This window comes from Typopeltis vanoorti, chromosome 1 (genome assembly GCF_054136105.1).
Source record: "Typopeltis vanoorti isolate ZY-2024b chromosome 1, IOZ_Tvanoo_1.0, whole genome shotgun sequence".
Classification (NCBI taxonomy): Eukaryota; Metazoa; Arthropoda; class Arachnida; order Uropygi; family Thelyphonidae; genus Typopeltis; species Typopeltis vanoorti.
In genome coordinates, this window is record NC_143549.1 from 81,471,066 (window position 1) to 81,492,623 (window position 21,558).

General features: G+C 34.7%; 1 protein-coding gene across 2 annotated transcripts in view; it reads right to left on the bottom strand.

The window, feature by feature from the left end:
• Positions 1 to 271: 271 nt before the first annotated feature.
• LOC150110133 (nicolin-1-like) overlaps positions 272 to 21,558 on the bottom strand; it is a 97,409-nt gene continuing 76,122 nt past the window's right edge. The window contains exons 1-2 of one of the 2 annotated variants that reach the window (XR_016548233.1): positions 1,835 to 2,170; positions 272 to 578 (exon numbers count right to left, since the gene is read on the bottom strand). Coding sequence is in view for 1 of the 2 variants with exons in the window: in XM_090391645.1 (XP_090247771.1) it covers positions 522 to 578 (57 nt within the window). In the remaining variant the exon portion in view is untranslated. Of the gene's footprint in view, positions 579 to 1,834; positions 2,171 to 21,558 lie in introns of those variants that run through there. The other variant, XM_090391645.1, reaches the window with a different exon arrangement.

A 21,558-nucleotide genomic window follows, 5' to 3' on the forward strand; every position in this document is an offset into this window, starting at 1 on the left:
CTGCTGAACGAGCCAGCTCGTAGAGTTAGAAATGTCACGAAAAAGTGACTTCTCTAGATAATTGCATTTTTTTTTTATTTGAAACGTAAGTGTGGATAGGATGTCACTCATACCAGAATTAGACCATGCAAATATATAACAATAAATGAAATAATTTATGTAAGTCACTTACACCCTGTAACTTTCTACATAATTTCTCCTAAGAGGAGAAATTATAGGATCTATTTCCATATTAAAAAAAATTCTCAGAAATCCCGCCCCCTCCCCCACGTCTATTTATACTAACTTCGTTGGAATGGATGAAATTCAAAAGAGTGGAGTATAATTTAATCTTTCTCTTTATTCATTCTTTGTATTGATATTTTAGCTGATGTAGTATTAAGAATAATTCTTTCATTTGTTTACAATTTGATGATGATGAAAATAATTAAGTGGCAGTGTTGGATTGCTTTTTTTGATCATCTCAGATGGTGGTGAAATCTTCATTTTTCGATACATTTGTGTGTGCGTGTGCGCGTGGATCACTGGCGAAAATATTCGTGTAGGTTGCGAAGGCTCGTTCTCCTTTTTGGCGGTTCCTATAAAAGAAACAAAAATTAGAAACAATTCTGCAATGGAGGAAAAAAATTTTACAAATATTACAAAACCACGTGTTGGCTAACGAGGCATATCGAAAGTTTTTATGTTTAAAGGTACTGAAGCAAAACATTTTTTCTTTTTCTTTTTTTTTGAGGGGGGGTGGTGGAAATGGTGGTGATGCAAATGGGAATCTTTCGTAATACGACTGAATTTTGATCTATTAGTATTTAAAGTGTGTTTTGTTATCCTGAAAAAGTACGATAAATCAATATCCGACTTTTTTATGCCAAGGAGTATTCTACATAAACGACAAAAGGCACTCAAACTTCATCCGAATTAACAAACCAAACGAGAGATTTAATGACTGCGGGTAATCAAAATGCCGTAGCTACATCATGATTTTAAAAGTTTTTTTTTTTTTAATTCATAAAATTACGAATTGAAATTTCAACAGCCCGATAAGAATGAGTTAATTTTATTAAACGACACATATTAAAAATGTCAAACATTTTAACGTAGACTAAATGCCATATTTAACATAACAATGTTATATTTCGTTCAAGTTCAGCAAAATGATGAAATAAATTCCAAAGAACATTAGAAACATTATAGTGGAATCTAATTCTTTAAACATAGACAGTAGATTTTTCCCATCTAAGAAAATGCAAACGTAAAACAGACAAAAAATGGCCAGAGTGAACACATGCGCACAGATGACAGACATTAATTAACTTGATTTGTGTAGTGTTTGTTCTTTCTTTTTTCTGTGCTTAAAACATGAGGCGGGCTTCATATTAGAAAGACAGGGATTTAAAGTCGCGAACCATATCATGTAACAGCGCGCGCGCACACACACACACACACACACACAACGTAATTAATAACGTAAATTACTTACAAGTAACAATAACTAAATAAGAAATCATTTATTTAGGATACGTATCTAGAGGATAGCAGAAGGATTACGTACGTTTGTATAATACCGAATCTATTTCGATTGAAATAGCGAATCGCGATATCCCATCCGTCTTAGTCAACAATTAACAAAGGAAAATTTTATCATATGTAGGAAGAACAAGACCAGAGTGGAACTTAGACAAGTTATTAAATAAAATTTTAAAAAATATTTGAATTTCTGTATTCCATCCATCCTCTAGAACCTGAGGAACATCAGAGGCACCTTCCCCACTCCCTTCTTGCGATTCAAACAAACTCGCAATAAAGTACACACAATTGACAGACGTGATACACTTGCCTTAGTTGCTTTAGCGTAATTGTAAACAACAAAATATTTTCCTCCACTTTTCAATGTAGTCAGTCTGATTCATTCTGACATCGGAATTTCCCAAACTGTTATTTTGTCAGTAATGGTTTTCTGAGTCTTTGACAATCGTCATTAGTATCAAGTAATTTCTTTATGACACATACCTAGAATTAAATCTTATTTGTTATCGTTCTGCCATCCCAAGTAACTCACTTGTCACATCACATAAATATCACAGTTAAAGGCAGGCAAGTTTAACAGCCCACGATTGGTTTAGGAGGAGTCAAGATCTTAGCAACAGACGAAGCTGACGGCCCATTGCATTTGTAGGGATCGTATTACTTTCTTTATCCAACGGGGTCAACTACTTTGAGAACAATAACGCAAAACAGACGCCTGGATTATTTTTCGTTTGTTGTTAATGGGAGTCTTTTTCCCCCCCCTTTACTTTTTCCATCAATTGTTTGTTTCATGTTGTTCTGCACACCATAAGGAAACAACACGTTCATTTTAACCATTTATCACTGGTATATACGTTATACAAAATTTTAATTGATGTTTATTTTCAACTTTCAGAGTAAATATTATCTTTCAAAATAAATAATATTTATATAAGTAAGCGCAGAATCGCAAATCATAATCTGTTTACGTTCGAATGTTATTACATTACAAATGAAGCCAAATGGAGCTTAGAATTTTACTGATAAGGACAGAAATATTGAGAGACAAAATAAAGTTGAAAATTCTGAACAGACACACGCGCGAGCGAAATATATTTTTCGTATCATGAATATATAAATTAATAGTAACATCAGTAATTTTATTCAGATATCAACGCATCTGTAATTAAGGTGAATAATGAATCAAATCCAAATGTGTGAAAAATGGCACTCATTTATAGCAATAAAAATATTACAATCAAAGATCGTTAAGGATATACAAGAAAGTATAGGACTTCCTTAAATATAATGGTCAATTTTCTTGCTTCCATCTGGGAATTCATTTTTGTATTTTTCCATTGATCGCAACTCAAATAGCATGACGTAATGCTGTTCCCCCCCCCCCCTTGCTTAAAGATAGATTTCAGTAAATCCATCCCTGTCTGCTGCCATTGCGACTTGCTGGTTGTGAAGGAGAATGATACCTTTATCGGAAATTGATGCCGACGTACCAAAAATGGAAGAGTGGTGACAGTTGGAACTCAAAGATCAACTCTTACCTGATTATCACGTCTAAATTTAAGCAGCTTTTGTACATCTTTCAATACTAAGTCCCATTTCATTTCATTCATAAGTCCGTTAGTCCCATTTAAATTCGACAACGACATAACAATAATACGACTTCAGTTCGTTAGGAATAATTCTGAGAAAGCGTTGCTTAACACCGTAACACCATTCTGTATAAGCACTCAATCGCCCAATCGGCTTTAACTTATTAAGATGTGCACCTTCTCCGTTTTGAAAGAAATTGAAATGGTTGATAGTTATTATAGCAAAATACGTTATCTTGAATTTTTGTCAAGTACCACATGTCAAATTCTAAGTCAATTTGCTATTGATTGGCGTCTTTCGTGGTGTCTCAGGACTCACTGAGGGAAGACACTTTATACAGCAAATTCCCGATTAGTGCGACATTTTTTTCGACACCCAAATTCGATTAGTGCACCTCTAAAATTCGATTAGTGCGCCTATATACATCTTAAAAATAAATGTTACAGATTTTAAAAATTTTCTATCTATACATTTTTATGGCTAACTATTTTAAAAAAATCACTCACCAGAATGAAATAATTTAGTTACCGATTTAAAACATTTTACAAAGTTATTTTTAATGGCATACTACACTACTTCCATGTACACTATGTATACTATGTTCCCAATTTTTTCCGCCAAAATTTATGTCGTCTGCTATAATACGCCCACAGATTCGAGACCCTTCGACACTTCTGCGCATGTCACAAAAAGGAGAATCCATTCCGATAATAGGGTAATCAATCCGTCTTCTGGGATGAGTTGTTTATTATTAAACGTCGGAAAATTAACTTCTCTTTTATGATCATTGTAGTTTTTAAAGTGGTAACCATTTCGTTTGTATAGCAGTTGGGAAATTTTATCTATAAAGCACGTGATTTCGCGTGTTGGCAACCAATTCGTACGTCCTTCATTTCTTTCTCCCCTTCAATGATAACGTCCAAGAGTTAATTAAATCAATTAAATCTCATTCTGAAGAATTGAGTGATTCCGATCTGCTAAATTTAGATGCACAGCGGAAAAATTTAACCACTGATAGTCAGCCAAAAGAGATTTCTCAGAAACAATTTGAAAATATTTTCCGTACAATCGAAGTTTTTAAGCAACAATGCTTAGAGGCTGACCCTGATGAAGAGAGAAGCAGTAAAATTTGCAGAAGAATAGAAGAGGCAATAGGGCCATACCGTCAGTTGTATAAAAAAAAGAAAGAAACAAAATGCCCGCCAAACTACCCTAGCTCAATTCTTTGTTAAGAAGTAGAATAATAAATTTATATTCTGAATATGTTTTATTGTCTTTCAGCTATATGGTTTTCCTTTAACTAGGCCCTGAGACATACCTTAATTCTTTTATAAAAAAATTAAGGTTCAAAAAAGAAATCTGAGGAACGAATTATACTTTTTTTTTCCATAAGTTATTGTATTCGATTAGTGCGTTTTCTATTAATGCGCCTGTTTTAAAGAACGCATTAGGCGCACTAATCGAGGGATTGCTATACTACATAACAGTACACAGAATTTTGTCTGTGAAATGAGTTTGTTCTTTGGCTAGCGTCTATCAGTTTGACGAGATAAAAAATGAACCAGTTCACTGAAAAAAAGCAAGACATCTGCAGCCTGTATGCGAGACTAAATATAATATAAGCGTACCTAATCTTTTCTTTTTTATTTTTATTTGTAATAATACCATGTAAAATATTTAAAGGTGTATTATGTTTCCTCCGGTGTAGTATATCACTTGTTAAATATATATCGAACATTTTAGAAAATATTATCATTATTTAAATTTTATGATATATTGCATTATTATTTCTAATGTTATTGTAAAAAAAACTTGAACTAGTTAAATAATATACTTTATTATATTATATTATATATATATATATAATTATAATATATTATTATTATTATATATTATATAGTTAAATAATATAAAGTGTAGTAAAAATCAAACATAGACTAACAAAACTAACGCGTTTTTATTTACTTTTTTTTTTTTTGTTAATAAAGTCCAATAGAAGATATTTTGAAATATTTGAGTTTTTTTTTTTTTTTTAAATCGACAACTGAAAAGTGAATAAACATAAATTGTATTCTTATGGAATTTCTGGTTCGAGGTTATCACTTGTCTCATTCCCTGTTAATACCCACATGTTAGAAAAGTTCAGTAGGGCACACAGTCACGTGAAAAATCTTTTTACTGCAAGGTTGTTTTAGCGTCATTTTTCATTCCAGTCACCCTGACATTTAGAACTAGAAGTGGGGAGGGAGAAAAATTGCATGTACTTCAATCTCTACCCCAGAGGTATTTTGACTGGTTGTGGACCTTCAAAAATCCTTGTACTTAACGTTAGAAAGAGAGAGAGAGAGAGAGAGAGAGAGAGAGAACAGGTGTCTGTCTTGTTTGGTCTGACCATTAAGTTCACGTGAAGATGGTGCTGTTTATACGATGGCTGGCCCATTTTGCATGTGGGCTACAGGAGCGTCTGATTCGTGATTGCTGGCATACTTCAGTGCCTGCCACTGCGAGAGGGAAAAAAAAAAAAAAAAAAAAAAAAAAAACACGAATGTTTAGGTTCAGACATCGTCGGCAAAAGTATCAACTTACACTAAAGAGAAGTCTCGCAGTCATTTATGTCGCTAAGAAGTAGTAAAATGACTCAGAAGTGCAAAGGATACCATAAAACGATTATATTTCATACTTTTGAGAGTAAACTATTGGGTATTTTAACATAGCAAGTAAGGATTCCACAGTCTAAGTCTGTTTTGTATAACCCCTTGCACTTTTCGTGCTCTGTCGCCTCTAGTTTGTCAAATATAATTCACTTTTATCATTTAAACTCAAGTATGTGACCCTTTTCCAACCCGTTCTTCAACAGTATTTTTGCGATAAATTATTTTTAAAAAAAATGGTTAAGTTTACTTCCTTTAGTTTCTTAGACTAACAAACTAAAACTTAACAGATATCACGTCTTCTAACATTGGCAATTACTCCTGTTATTTCTTATTACATATGAACTAATAAACATTTTAAGTGTGCATAAATAACAAGGTAGAAATTGACAATATCCATCAAAAGTGGAAGAACTCTCTTGTTATTGTGTTTCACAAAATTCGCCAGCAGTTGCAGAGCACAGAAAACTGATCAAAAGATTGGCACAGTTGTTCTTATTCTCATTAAAAAAAAAAAAAAAAGGGAAGGGCGGGACAACTAAAAGTGCGATAATTTTAGGACAATTAACTTTATCAGCTCCAATCCATCCAAACAAAATATTTTCATCATACCAATGCGAACTGAATCAAAAATAGAAAAATCAAATTTCTCCGACTATAAGGATGGAGTTGGGAAGGACTGGTGTACAGTAGACAGTACATTTATACTTAATATCATAGGAGAAAAACATACAGAAGATAATAAAGTAATGTACTGTAATTGTATTGATCTACAAAAAGTCTTTGATTCTATTTGGCATGATGCCCTCTGGAAATTTCTACAGAATTATGCAATGGATAGCAAAATAATACAATTGATTGAATTTCTGTACTGATTTTTTGAAATGATTGTTGAAATCAAGGGAGGAGGGGCTATCCCATATTTCAGTGACAAATATACGATTACAGTGACAAATATCTACTTCTTGCCCAGATGGAAATGCTGTAGCAGAAACTCTACTTGAGAGTAAAGAAACTGATCAGTTCAAACCAGTTCAAATACGTAGTCAATAACTTTAATACATATTGAAGACCAAGAGAGAATATGAGAAGAAAAATTGCAAAAGCAGCAATAGTGTTCCAAAAACTAAAACTACTATGGTCAGATAACAAATTTATAATTACAAACAGATGACGCCTTATTGACATACTTGTTAATTCCGTACTTCTATAGAGAAGTGAAACTTGGCCCTTTTTTTTTTTTTTTCAAAGAAAATGAAAAAAGATTGCTGGCATTTGAAATGAGATGCTGTACAAGTCTCCTATGATATCACAAATTCAGAAGAAAGAGAGGCAAAGAAAAAGCTCTTTCTCTGGTCCAAGAAAGATAACAAAGATTCGAATGAAACAATTCATTTGGCTTGGCCATATTAACAGATTTGATAACCTTCCAGTGCAAGTCCTTGAAGGAGATATTCCAGGAACTCGAGAAAGAAAAGAAGACTCAGAATAAACCGGATATACAATATTAACAATGGACTAACATTTACAGACTAAAGCTAAGTATCGATCAAGGACTGACTGAAGGATTTCTGTGTGGAATATTTTCTGATGTTTGTCCTATCATGGATCATGGAAAGAAGAAGAGATAATCGTCTGATGATCTCACGTCGAGTAATGAAATATTACCATCTAAGGACATCCACAAACATTCATACTCATTGTGGGATCCGAGTCCACACCTGTTGATTGAAGAGTGGATAAGCAATCCACTCTGTCAATCATACCGGCTGATTTATTCCAGTTCCAACCGCAATAACTTTATTGACAATCCAACCACGAAAGGCTGAAAATCTATAGCACATTAGTACCACAAATGAGTCAAGTTACAGAAAACCTTTGTTCAACCACCAAAGCTGTCCTTTTGAATGCCGTTTTTTAATGAACCCTAAAAGGATATGACGATAGTACTACATGATTGATTTTACATTATTATCATTATATCACCGTTTTTTTTCAAATGTGCATTATTATTGTGCAATGTAGATAAATCTCTTTGCAATTGTATAGATTTCTTCGCTAAACTGAAGTCTTATGAAAGTATTACAGTAACCATAGTAACCGCAACAAATAGAATAATATCATTATTATACAGTACGTTTATAGCAACTCAGAACTGAGTTGGAAGTTTCATTGAAAAACAAAAAGCTATAATTCATTCTAGGATTCAATTCTTATTTCAATGATACGGCATTCGTTTTTCTTTTTCTTTCTTTCTTTTTTTGATCCGGGAAGAATCAGGTTTGCTTTAAATACTGCAGTATTTGGTATTCTCTCTGTATTCGGAACTTACCAAATCTAATCCGTTTCTCCCTCAAGGAATATTTAAGTTTATAAATGAATAAATGCCATACATAATTGCATTTCCTACTGCCCAACCTTAACTTTCCACTTCCTTTAACCCCTTGACATTTTTGCCGTGTCTCTGATAGTGGGTGTTATGTATATCATCTTCTATCTACAGCCTGAATGTGCATGGCCTTTACGCTATCAAATCTCGCAGGTCAAGTCTTTAAAACACAGTGTAAACCGAGAATAAACAGCTGGCTTAGATTGTACATTTGAGGACTAAGAAACATTATCTGTCAGCTCGTGTTTCCTCTCATAATTCAAATTAGTAGCTCTAAACATAATTCCCCATTATTTTATGGATATTGACGGAACGAAAGTGATACAAAAAAAAAAAAATGGCTTTCTTTATTTGTCAGTATTGTTTCGGTAAAGGAAAACATGAGAACGTGTGTCTTCTCATATTCCCGGAACGATCAGCCCATCATTTCAGGACCCGGCCCGCTGTTTGTAGGGTAGCTGCCACCTAGTTTTAACTATCAAGAATTTCAGAGATTATTTGGTCTACGATAATTAACGTGCCAGCATTATATATCTACAGCTGAGGGTGACAACAGTAATTTACTTCACTTTTTTTTTTTTTTTTTAAATATCTTGTCCCTTAGTTTGAGGGCGTTTGACAATTTTAATGGTAAGCACATGCTCATATAAGCTATTAAATTAAAAATTATTTTTTATGAAATAGTAAGATAAGTTATATTTTACTAAAAAATTAAAAGATAAATTTTCATATTTTAAGAAATTTAAGAACTTAAATTTCTTAAATTTAAGAATTTTAAGAACTTAAGAGTACACCTGTTTAAATTTTACATATCGTAAGAGTACTAAATGTATCCCCGTGTGGTTCCCGGGAGGGTAATGGATGGCAATGCTGTAGCCAATGAAGTTTTAACTGAGGCTCGGCTATTGCTGTTACCCTCCTGCCATGATCAGAGCTTTAATAGCTCAATAACACCTTATCCCTACACTGTCCTCTACAGATAACGGGGAAGATGAAAAGCATTCTTGCTTCGCCCCTTTAAGCGAGTCCTTATAAGGACTATAAGGTTCCCGGGATAAGAATAGCACCAATGTAGTCAATGCATGTCGTACGAGGCGACTAAAATTGGTACCCTTGGAGGGTAATGGATGGCAATGCTGCAGCCAATGAAGTTCTAACTGAGGTTCGGCTATTGCTGTTACTCTCCTGCCATGATCAGAGCTTTATAGCTCAATAACACCTTATCCTTACACTGTCCTCTACAGACAACGGGGAATATGAAAAACAATCTTGCTTCGCCCCTTTAAGCCAGTCCTTATAAGGATTTATAAGAAGTACTAACTGTGAGGTTCAGATGGAATTACATACAAAATAATTAAACTACTCTCCAGAAAAGCCATTGTACATATAGTCAACATAATTAATGCTATCCTCAAGTATTTCCCCTTAACATGGAAAATAGCAGATGTCACGCCATTCAAAAAGATTGGAAAAAACGCCCAACTCCCTGAAAGCTACAGACCTATCAGTCTTCTGTCTAACCTTGGAAAGATCGCAGAAAAAGTAATCCTTACTAGGCTTCAATCACAAACGGACCAACTATGTATAATTCCAAATGAGCAATTTGGATTTAGAAAACACCACTCCACCGTTCAGCAGATCCACAGGCTGATCGAATACATCTCCGAAGGCTTCAACCGGAACTTTCATACAGCTGCAGTCTGTTTAGATGCTGCAAAGGCTTTTGATAAGGTGTGGCATCAGGGTCTTCTCTACAAGCTCATCAGATTCAATATGCCTACTAATCTAGTTAAAATAATTCACTCTTACATCAGAGACAGATACATGCAAGTCAAAATAAATGAAACTGTATCAACTAGATGCAAGGTTCTGGCAGGAGTGCCGCAGGGCTCACTCTTGGTCCCCTTGCTGTTTTCTATCTATATTGCTGATATCCCTCAAAACCTAAGCTCAACAATCACTGCATTATTAGCAAGATCCCTCAGCCCCAAACTAGCTGTCAAAAGACTCCAAAACAGTATTCACACATTAGAGAAATGGTTGATGGACTGGAGAATCCAATCCAATCCACAGAAAAGTTCAGCCATACCGTTCACTAACAATATAAGAAAAGAGCCTCAAATCAAGGAAGATATACATTTACTAGGTGTTAAAATCCCATGGCAGAATACAGTCAAATATCTCGGAGTAATTCTCGACAAAAAACTACAATTCACCAACCATATAGAACACATAAGTTCAAAGACATCCAAAGTAATAGCGCAGCTCTACCCCATGATCAACAGAAAAAGTAAATTTGATACTCAGAACAAACTGCTCATATACAAGATGGTAATACGCCCAGTCATTACTTACGCATCTCCTGCATGGAGTCATACTTCGAAAACAAATATTCAAAAGCTGCAGAGAATACAGAACAAATGTCTGAGAATGAGTTTGGATGCTCTGTGGTTTATCAGAAACTCCCAAATTCACAGAGAAGTCAACATTCCCTACATCACACCTCTCCTTCACGACCTAGCTGAAAAGTTCTTCATCAAGACAATTAATCATCCGAACCCACTGATCAAGCAAGCTTCAGACTATAATGAAGCAGATTTCTGCAAATACAAGAGACCCAAATCAATTTTATGCTCAGCTGAACACAGATAATCTCACTGCCCTTTCAGGGAGAGCTTAAAGCTCAATAATTCTCCACCCAAAGAACTTTCCTTTTCAGATGGAGGGGAATATGAAAAGCATTTATGCTTCACCCATCATATCAGTATCGTTCTGCGTTCTGCGAGTACTAACTGTAAATGGGGCATGGATCGACCGTGAGATGCGGTGATTAATACCCTTGGAGGGTAATGGATGGCAATGCTGTAGCCAATGAAGTTCTAACTGAGGCTAGGCTATTGCTGTTACCCTCCTGCCATGATCAGAGCTTTAATAGCTCAATAACACCTTATCCTTACACTGCCCTCTACAGATAACGGGGAAGATGAAAAGCATTCTTGCTTCGCCCCTTTAAGCCAGTCCTTATAAGGAAAGTACTAACTGTTTATGAGGAGAGTGAAGATCAAGTCCTTTTTAGGACTTCCAGGGTAACAAATGGCAATGCTGTAGCCAATGAAGTTTTAACTGAGGCTCGGCTATTGCCGTTACCCAGCCATGACTAGAGCTTTTAGCTCAATAACACCCCATCCACACAGATTTTCTTCATTCAGATGACGGGATAAAGAGTCATTTGCCGTTACCCAGCCATGACTAGAGCTTTTAGCTCAATAACACTCCATCCACACAGATTCTCTTCATTCAGATGACGGGATAAAGAGTCAAGGACTCAGTCTATCGCCCAGTTCTTTTAAGAACTTAAGTACTCACTGTATCCCCGTGTTGTGGCCGGGATAAGAATAGCGTCATTGTAACCCATGCATGTCGTACGAGGCGACTAAAATTGGTACCCAGGGAGAATAGCAGAGCTGTAGCAAAAGAAGTTTTAACTGAGGCTCGGCTATTATTGTTACCCCTCCTGCCATGATCAGAGCCTACAGCTCTATATTACCCTATCCATACATTTTCTTTACAGATAACGGGGAATATGAAAAGCATTTTTGCTTCACCCGTCTAGCCAAAAAAAAAAAAACGTACTAACTGTAATATGCACACATAAGTTGTCATGCTGGTTAAATGTGAGCTATTTTTTTTTTCAAATAAAGTGTTCTCTAGCAATGCGAATACATTTTGCCTACATGATCCGATTTTAGGATCATCAATCATTTCAATAGGCAAGTCAAAGTGTTACTTACAGATCTGGAAGAAAAGATAACATCGATGCAAAATGGCGTTATTATGGTAATACAAATGTTTATTTCTTTTTATTAACATATTAACACTTTCCTTCCAAATGTTTTTCCTTTTTTAAAAAATTCTATTCCTGTTGATTTTATCAACATGCATGCATTCACTCTGTTTTATTTAAAATGTACTTAAACAATGCATGTGTGCGTGAAAGAGAGACGGTAGAATATTTTTAAAAATTGCATTGCCCAGTATGCAACCAATTATATATTTATTGTTTTCATTGCTATGCATGAGTTCCACAATAAGGGTAGGGAATAGGTTTGTTTATTTTAATAATAAAAAGTCAACAAGGGAAAAAAATTGAACCACTACAGTGATATTTTGTTGTTATGATTTCTACATATTTGTACAGCACTGACTTTATTTGTTCAGTTTCAGTAGTTCGACTGCGTTTGTTCCCTCTCCACTTAGTCATTATATGGTTTTTTTTCGTTTTTGGACGCGAGAGTGTTTTTCGTAGGTAGACCTGGGTGCTTGATTGTATGCTTGGCAGGTATTCACTTTTCCTGGTTTGGATTATTTATCAGAGCGTTATAGTAGAGAGAGAGAGAGATAAAGAAAGAGAAAATTGGGGAATGAGGAAAATAGGCCATATATTTATGTCAGAAAACAAACTGGCATAACTTCCTGCAGTTTCTGGGTCACTTTCTCTCTCTCTCTCTCTCTCACACACTCGTAAGCACACTTCTTACCTCCCCCACCCCCACCCCACCCATCGGACTCTAAAAAGAGATGAAAATTTAATGACGCAATGAAACCAGAACTCAACGGAATTGTAACAAATATTTTAGATTATGACGGTTTACACTTGTAATAAACGGAGTCAATTTATATTCAAACGCTATGGATTTCATAACACTAACTGCGATCAACTTATGCGAAAGAAACTTAAGAAAATTAAAGAAAATATAATTGTGCTAAACTTAATCCATTGTGGCGTGTGTGTGTGTGTGTGTGTGTGTGTGTGTGTGTGTGTGTGTGTGTGTGTGTGTGTGCGCGCGCGCGCGTGTGTGCGGGTGGGACGAAGTTTCTTTTGCTAATAATGTTTTTTTACAGGATTTTTGGACCCATTATCTTCACCCCCATGTATAATGTTCAGCTTGAAACTATCCACTACGACTTCCGAAACTTCTTAGTGTGAATACTCATCTAGAAATTGTGTTTTGATTTTCCTGAGAGTGTCTTTGAGCTGTGATATTTTGAGGAAAGTTAACTTTAATTTTTTACACTGTTGTCAACTGAAATGAATAAGGAAAAAATCACCAAAGTAACAGTAATAATTCGTAGTTTTTGTATACCCATTTTTGTATCCGTCCCCCCACCCCTGTATACCTACGGTATACAGGGGTGGGGGTACGGATGGGTATACAAAAACTACGTGTAGGTATAATAATACCTACTCAGTGTAGGTATTATTATAAAAAGACAGTAAACACACACACACACACACACACACACTCAAGAAAATAAATAAATAATAACAGGAACGAAAACAATAGAAATTGAAGTCAAATCACCATACTATGTTTACATCAAATTTTCCTAATTTATTTTAAGAAATAGAATTGCGAGACTAGAGGAGACATGAAACTCCGTAACACTTCGTGATAGGACAAGAGAGATGTCCCGAGAATAGTGTGACGTCATTTACAGAGTTCTTCATAAATTATCTTTACAATGTTTCTATATGTTGCCTCTTCTCTTTGTCACAAATAGTAACAAGCACTAAAAATTTACATAAATAATAGAAGTCCTCTTTTCTCTCTTTAAAATGTGTCATAAAAATTAGATGTTTTTATATGTTGATTCTATAGTGTTCATAATCATTCGAATAATCCTATATTTATAATTTTTATTTTCTTTTAAAGAAACTGTAATAGATATAGAATACCGAAAAGTACCATCATATTATCATGTTCAAAAAGTAGTATCATCGATAAGTTCATCAAGAGGATTATACTGGTGTCATGATTTGTTTTCTTTGTGAGTAATAATTACGTCAAGTTCTTTCCTTGCAACATGTATGGTCTTTAAATTTGATTCATCAGCAGAAGGAAGCAGTAAAATTAGATTTAAATGTCTCATGTTTTTCTTTTATATGTCAGAATGCACGTATTCGTTTCTATAAGTATTTATATCGCTATTTATCGTAAATATATAATTTGGTCAGAGAATCTAAAAGCTTAGATCTGAACATTCATTAAACCTCTAACTTTAGCCAAGATATACCAGGTGTTGGCTTACGCTTGGACTCGCCGATCTTTATATTTATATAGTTTTCTATATTCGGCATGAAACTCTTAGATTAGATTTCCTATCTTTGAGTTTCTTATTCGGCTAAGATTTTAATACTTCCAATATTTCGTATCCGTCACAGAAACATCTTCGGGGATTACAAAAACTTTAGTGGTGTGCCCTCTATGGGCATTTGCAGGTGACCTGGAATGTAAAGAGGGATCTCTGATAATTAAAGTTTCCCAAATTTTGGGAAGTTTAATGCAACCGTATTTGTTTAAATTAGGTTGATTCCTGAGGTGCAGATGCAGATTCAAAGAATAGTCTTTCTTTTTTGAATTTACTATGGTGGAGCATGGTAGTTTTTTCCAGGAGATCCTGTGGGATGAATCCAAAACATGGTCTGCAAGGCCAGACTGACCATAATCGTGTTTGCAGATGTAAGAACTGTGTTCTTCTAACCGGATGGATGCTGACCTGCCTCTTTGTCCGAAGTAGGCAAGTTTACAGGAACAAGGTACTCTATATACACCAGGCACTGAAAGAGGAGGGAGCTGGTCTTTAGTGGAGGCAATGAGGGTAGCAAGTTTACGGTGGGGCTTAAAAGCTGTATGGAGGTTGTATTTTTTTAATGATCTGGCTATTTTTTCTGAAGTACCACGGATGTAAGGAATGGTGATGGCATTTCTGAAGAGATGGTCGGGGAATGGGGAATGATTTCATTATTTTTTTAATCCTGTGGTCATTGTAGCCATTGGAAAGGAAGGTGTTATGTATGTGTGTGAGTTCGGTTGAAAGGGCAGTTTTACTGGAACAAAGATTGTGGGCCCTATTGGTCAGAATTTTAATAATGCCATATTGCTGGGAGGGGTGGTGGTGGGAGAGTTTGTGAATGTATCTGCCTGTATGAGTAGGTTTTCTATATACAGAGAAAGAAAGGTTACTATTAGGAAGGCGTCTAGGAAGGGTAAACTATTGTTATTTTCCTTTTCCATCGTAAACTGGATTCTTGGATGTAGACTATTGAGGTGACCGAGGAAGGAATCTAATATGTCTGGGCCATGAGGCCAAATAGAGAACACATCATCTACATATCTTAGCCAGATAGAAGGTTTTAGAGGGGAAGAGTCAATCGCTCGTTTTTCAAAATGTTCCATGTAATAACTGGCAAGAGGGGGTGAAAGGGGGGGGAACCCATGGCAGTTCCCTCTATCTGTCTGTAGATTTTGTTCTTCCAAGAGATATAACCAGAGTTAATATTCCATTAAACCTCTAATGAATTCTTCATAGCATATATTCGGCTAAGAAATAATGTGGTATTCAATATTCACTTAATTTTGAATAATGAGAGAAATTCTTTGTTAAGTAACCTTATCTCCACCCTCACTTTCCTACGCTCATTCCATTTTCACAAACTGTTTCTAAACCACAACCCCCCTTTCATCCCTACCAAGAACGTAACCTAGTTTACGGATGAACCTCCAAGGGTGATGATTTCTTTACTGTTCACGGATTTGCAGGCCGCGTAAAGTTCTAGATAATTTTTCAACACCCACCCAGTATTTCAAATCGTTACGAAATAGATGTTCTAAGAAATCAACTGGTGTTCTTTTAAATACTTAAAGTCTGCATGATGTAGGAAATGTAGAAGATGTTCACTGGTACACTGAAACATTTAGTTTCCTAAGTATCTAATTTAGAAGATGAAACATTCGCTGTATTAGCTGCTATAAATAGCTTTATTGTGGTTTGATTGGCTGCGAGATACGAAACTGAAGATTGAGGCTATCTTTTTGAAGGTCGTCCTATCGCCACTACTGAAGAATTATCTTCCCTATTATCGGCGTTTCTTTCTTTCTTTTTTTTTTTTTTTAAATTTATTTTATTGTTATCATGCTCTTCTAGATTAGCTGTCGTTGTTATTAAATGTGGCACCTGCATAATGGTTTGTGGTTTCTAAATATAATTCTGTTACATTAAAGTGCTAAAAATATTAAAGGACATTGGAAACAATAAATCGGACTTGTTGCTATGGTTTATCATTGTCGATTGCTATAACAAAGCACCGCGTTTGATTGCAATCATTTTCTATTTATAGAACCTTTTTATGTAGCTGCACAAAAGGCTGTTTTTCTTGTAGCTTCACGGAGAAAGTGAAGATGGAATATTTATCAATATTCAAGAGAAACACTTATTACATGAGATATCGAATAATTCCTTATAACTTAAGATGTTAGAGGATAGAATACGAGTAAAGTGTTCTTTTTAGAGAAATATATAAAAACAGGATATTTTTAAATAATAAGATACATTTAATGAAAATAAAAAAAAAAGTATGCTGTTATCCTGGCAGATAATAATCTGTATTAATCTAAATAAAAGTATGCCGAAACTGAAATCAACCTTAATATGGACCCACCACAATTTCAGGTTAATTTCCCTTATAGTATTTTGTGCTGAATTCTCTACCTACAATTTCAAGCCGTATGGAACCCTGTATGTAAAAGTTCGTCAGTGCTTTGGCAGTTGAGAAATGTTGCCATATTGTAAATAAGTATGAAACGGACAGTTAGTGGGTTATAAAAAGGAATGACAGTTACTACAGTGATTGAATATTTTAAAGTATTACTTAAAAAGTTTGTATTAAATAATTTTTTTTGCAACAATGGTAGTATTTAATTACTATTTTTTTTAAATTCATATTGTTTATTTTTGTAAAACTGGTGTTTTTAGCAGATTTAATTGTGATTTCGAGTTTTAACACGAAATCATAATTTTTTTTTTTTTTTTTCTGGATTCGGTTATCTTTAATGCGAATTCCGCACACGAAAAGGTTGTAAACCACTTGTGAAACACTAGTAATATAAATTAACTTTTGAAATATTTTTGAAAAATATTTCAAAAGTTATATTTTCCACATAAAGGCAAGTCATTTAAGGATAACCTGGAAGTTCTTTGTATTGCTGACCACTGACGATGTTATTCAAAAAGTATAATGTTTTTTTGTTTTTTTTTCCTATTTCATTCCAGGAAATTCATTCTGAACACCATGACCAAATTAAAATGCGTCACAATACTCATACGTATTGCTGAAGCTGTTCTCCTAGACGACCCTGAACATAGCTACTGTTACCATCATCATTAATACTGTGACTAATCATAAAAAATAAACGCAGTTTTGTTTAGAGTAAGGCAAAGCGTGTTGATCAGTGACTGTTATATACTAGCCCAGACCTGAATACCCATTTATATCTGGTTGCTACTACGACCAGAAAATCATTTTGTGTTAGTATGTAAAATTCAAGATTTTTACAAACTGATACAAACTAAAACAGTTCATTTACTTTTCAATGAAAGAGCAGTTTTCTCACTGGGAAGAAGAAAAAAAAAAAAAAAAAAAAACGTGAATAAGAATGATAATTTTGTGTGTGGGAGGTGGGTGTGGGACTTAATTTATATACTTGCAGTTTGCATGTTTTCATTGTTAAAACACACACACACACACACACACACACACACACACACACCTTTCTTCTCTTAGAGTTGCTAATATATCTACTGATGTTGCATAATATGACCAACCACGCAGATTGTATTTTACAAGAAGTATCACGGTTGCATAATTAATGGTATTTAACGTTTGTCATCTACAAACTATAAATTACGATGATGTAATAAATTTTCCATTGACTGTAAATGTAATTATAGTAGTTGACGGTGACATTCGTTTTCGGTATAACTTGAGCCTACTTTACTTTTTCTTAGAGATTCTCGGGTTAGAGCAAACTTTACCCATATCTATGATGGATCTCGTAACAAAGTGATGTCATTACAGACACACTTTACAAACAAAATTAGTTTTATTTCAAGGAGACAATGAAATTCTTTGAGACCTTTGTTAACCGAGGGTCTCGTAAACCATTTCAATGGAGTGTGAAGAGTTAACCCACATGAAAGAGCGTAACGTTGGTTGTTTTCTTACTGTTTCGTATTTGACTCAGACTAATGCCTTTCTGAATAAGCCGCGTGAACATAGTTGTGTGTCAAAGACCAGTCTACAGTGATTCGACTTTCTTGTGGGGAAGGGAGGAATGTTACTTCTGCAGGTGCAGAAACTCCCCCAAGAGTTTCAGATATCACCAATGTATCACCAATGAAAGGACGGACATCAACGGCTGACGAAAATATTGAAGAACGAATACTTATTTTTGAATAGCAGGACGATGGCTATCAGTGAAGTTGAAAGTCAACTGCAGATTTATAATTTTGCCTATGACATCATAACGGAATTCAACTTTCACAAAGTTTGTGCAAGATGGGTCAGACATTGGAAACACTCCACAATCTACGTTGTTTTAAGATCCTGATGATTAAGATTGTAATGTTTTCAATAGTTCAGTTTTTGCTCCAAGGTTTGGCTCGAAAATCTTCATTTTTCCAGAGATAAAGAATGGAGCTGTAAGTTGAAATACTATTAACACTTTCATTGCCAAGCTGAAAAGTGGAATTTCGTGTGGTGGCCAATTTTTTTATATTTTTTTTATTTAGTTAGCGACGTCCACGCGATAACGCGTGATCGGCCGTTTGGTGAGAGCTCGCGTCACGCGATATCGCTTGATTGGCAATGAACATGTTAAAGTGTGGATATTTGAAAATGTATGCAAATTTCAGTTTCATTTTTATCGTTGGAGTAAACCAAGTAAAATCCCCTGAAAAGGTCCACATTTGATCTCTAAAACAGGTTTGTGAATAATTTAAGAGAAGGTTTATTTAATTTGCACTTTACTTTGGTACTTAAATGTCTATAGGTTTTCTTTCATGGGTGCAATGGTAAATTTAAAGCCAGAGCAAATATGTTGTTGGACATAACAAAACTGAATACATCACTCGTTTTGTTTTGCTAACCTTATATAGAATTCGAATTATATATCGAAACTTCATTGGATTAGATACGAATTTTCCCATAGAAAAAGGATTGCTATTCTTAGCTGTCATAACGCCATGATATGAAACTTTTTGAACTAACATTTTATCTATAATGGCGCAATACAAGTCATATTAAAATGCATTAAAAAAGACAAAACGGTCATAGTATAATACTCAGTACAACTATCGCTAGAGAATTCAATCTTAATTTAGGTTGAACACTCCACAAGATGTTCATATCTGTGATGTATGGAAGGACGTCACACAACAACATTTCTCATTCCAGGTTTCTCTACTGTCTTCAATGGAGTGTATATTTTTATATGAGTGTTAATATTAATTCTTGTAAACAGGAGAAATAAGCCGAAATTGCGTTTATATCCGTATATTTCTCATGCCATTCCTTTCTGATTTTCACTTAGTTATTGAGATAAACTAAAACTAGAGTTCGTATATTATGTCTATTAATTGCATGCGTTGTCAGAACAGAGAAGGTTAAAAAACTTGAGTATTAAATGTTCTCTTAATACGGCGGGGGATTCTAACCCTGGTCTGCTCCACTAGAGCGTTCTGATTTTCTCTGTATTAAATGGTATTAATTCTAATCTCTATACCCTGCAGGAAAATGCAATCTTATCATTTGAACCCTCTCTTTCAAAGAAAGAAGAGAATTCGAAAATGATTTTCCTTATTTTTATATAACTAGGCCAGAACCGGGACTCAAAAGTACTTTTTAGTTCAACTCTGCATTCACAATTTATATCTTACTTATATTTTTCGTACTATCTCAGTAGTTCGCGTGTTATATTATCCTTATTTAAACAAGAACCAGTAGGAGTCTTAAATCAAAACACGTCGACTGTGGTTTTCTAAATATAGAAATCACATCTACTTTCGAATTTAAATGTCCTTTTATTTTTCTTCGTCTAGAAAGTTCCAATCAATATATTCGATTATGTTTAAGTAGGTTTATTTGACTTTTTCTTAAAACAATCATCCTACTTCTCGTCTGCCTTTGAAGCCAGACAGATGTGGGATGTCCTTAAGTATTCTGATTTGTAAACCAGTCTCAAAGTAAACTTCCCCGAAGTATGTAAACGGTCTCATTTAATGGACTGTTTTCTTTCATCTCATTATTAACCATGATGAAGTGTAGTTTGTGGTGATAGTCGAAAATTTGTTGGTAATATTTTCCGTTTGATGTTTGGAAAGTATTCCTGGATAATATTTTCTAACGCTGAAATTGTTGTCTATAGACCTTTCTAAACCAGCTTAAATAAAATAAATTAAAACAGATCAAACTTGCAGTATTCACTAGGATTACAGAACTGGGTATACTTTTAAGAAAACCAGAATTATATTTTCATTTTATCTTTTAGTCTTCTTCACAACTAACTACAAATTAACAAAAGCTAAAAAAAATGTAAGATTACTTAGAAAACAGATTTATTAATAAGTTAACTAATACATTTAATTGTTATAATGGACTATTTGCTTTTGAACTGAAGTGACATTCACTGTGCTGTACGCTTTCTCAACCCTTTCACTCCCAAAACAGCATAAACATCACGCATCAGATCAACTCCTGTACATAACTGCGTGCTATTTTTTTTTTAAAAAAAGAAATATATATCTAAAACAAGCATAAATGTTCTAACCCATGCTTATTATCCAAAGAAAGCAGTGGAAATTTAAGTCCTTACGTTCAGAAAGTAAGGAATAAAAGAGCGATCTCTAGCCATCGCCAATGTTGTAGTTTCTACCGAAATTCACCACGAAAGGTGACAACATAAGAAATATGTAAATAATATTTTAAACTGTGTCATTGTCATCTTCAGTTTACGCTAAAATTGTCTAAGATAATATTCTACCAAAAAGACTGATATGTTTAGCAACAATCAGACCTATAAACTGGGGGAGGGGGGGGTAGGAGAAAAAGAATCCCTCGAACAGCTAAAGGTGATCTAGTCCTTCGGGTACATTATCCCAAAGAAATGAAATAAGCGGAATGGAAGAGAAGTTGGTCGGTAGATTCAACTTTGAATCTACCGACCAACTTAACACGTTCATTGCTAATCACGCGATATCGCGCGATGAGAGGTCTCACCGAACGACCGATCACGCGTTATCGCATGGACGTCGCTAACTAAATAAAAAAAAATAAAAAAAATTTGGCCACCACACGAAATTCCAATTTTCAGCTTGGCAATGAAAGTGTTAAATTAAGAATGTATCAAGTGTCTCTCAGTCACTCCGATCTCGCGGAACACTAGGGTTCTGGGAAAGCCTGATATATATTTACTATTGACTGGTTTATTTCTTTGGATTCTAATGCTAATTGAGATAACTCTCCTCATGCGTTTCACCACAAACTTCCTTGTCATTTGTTGTCGTTCT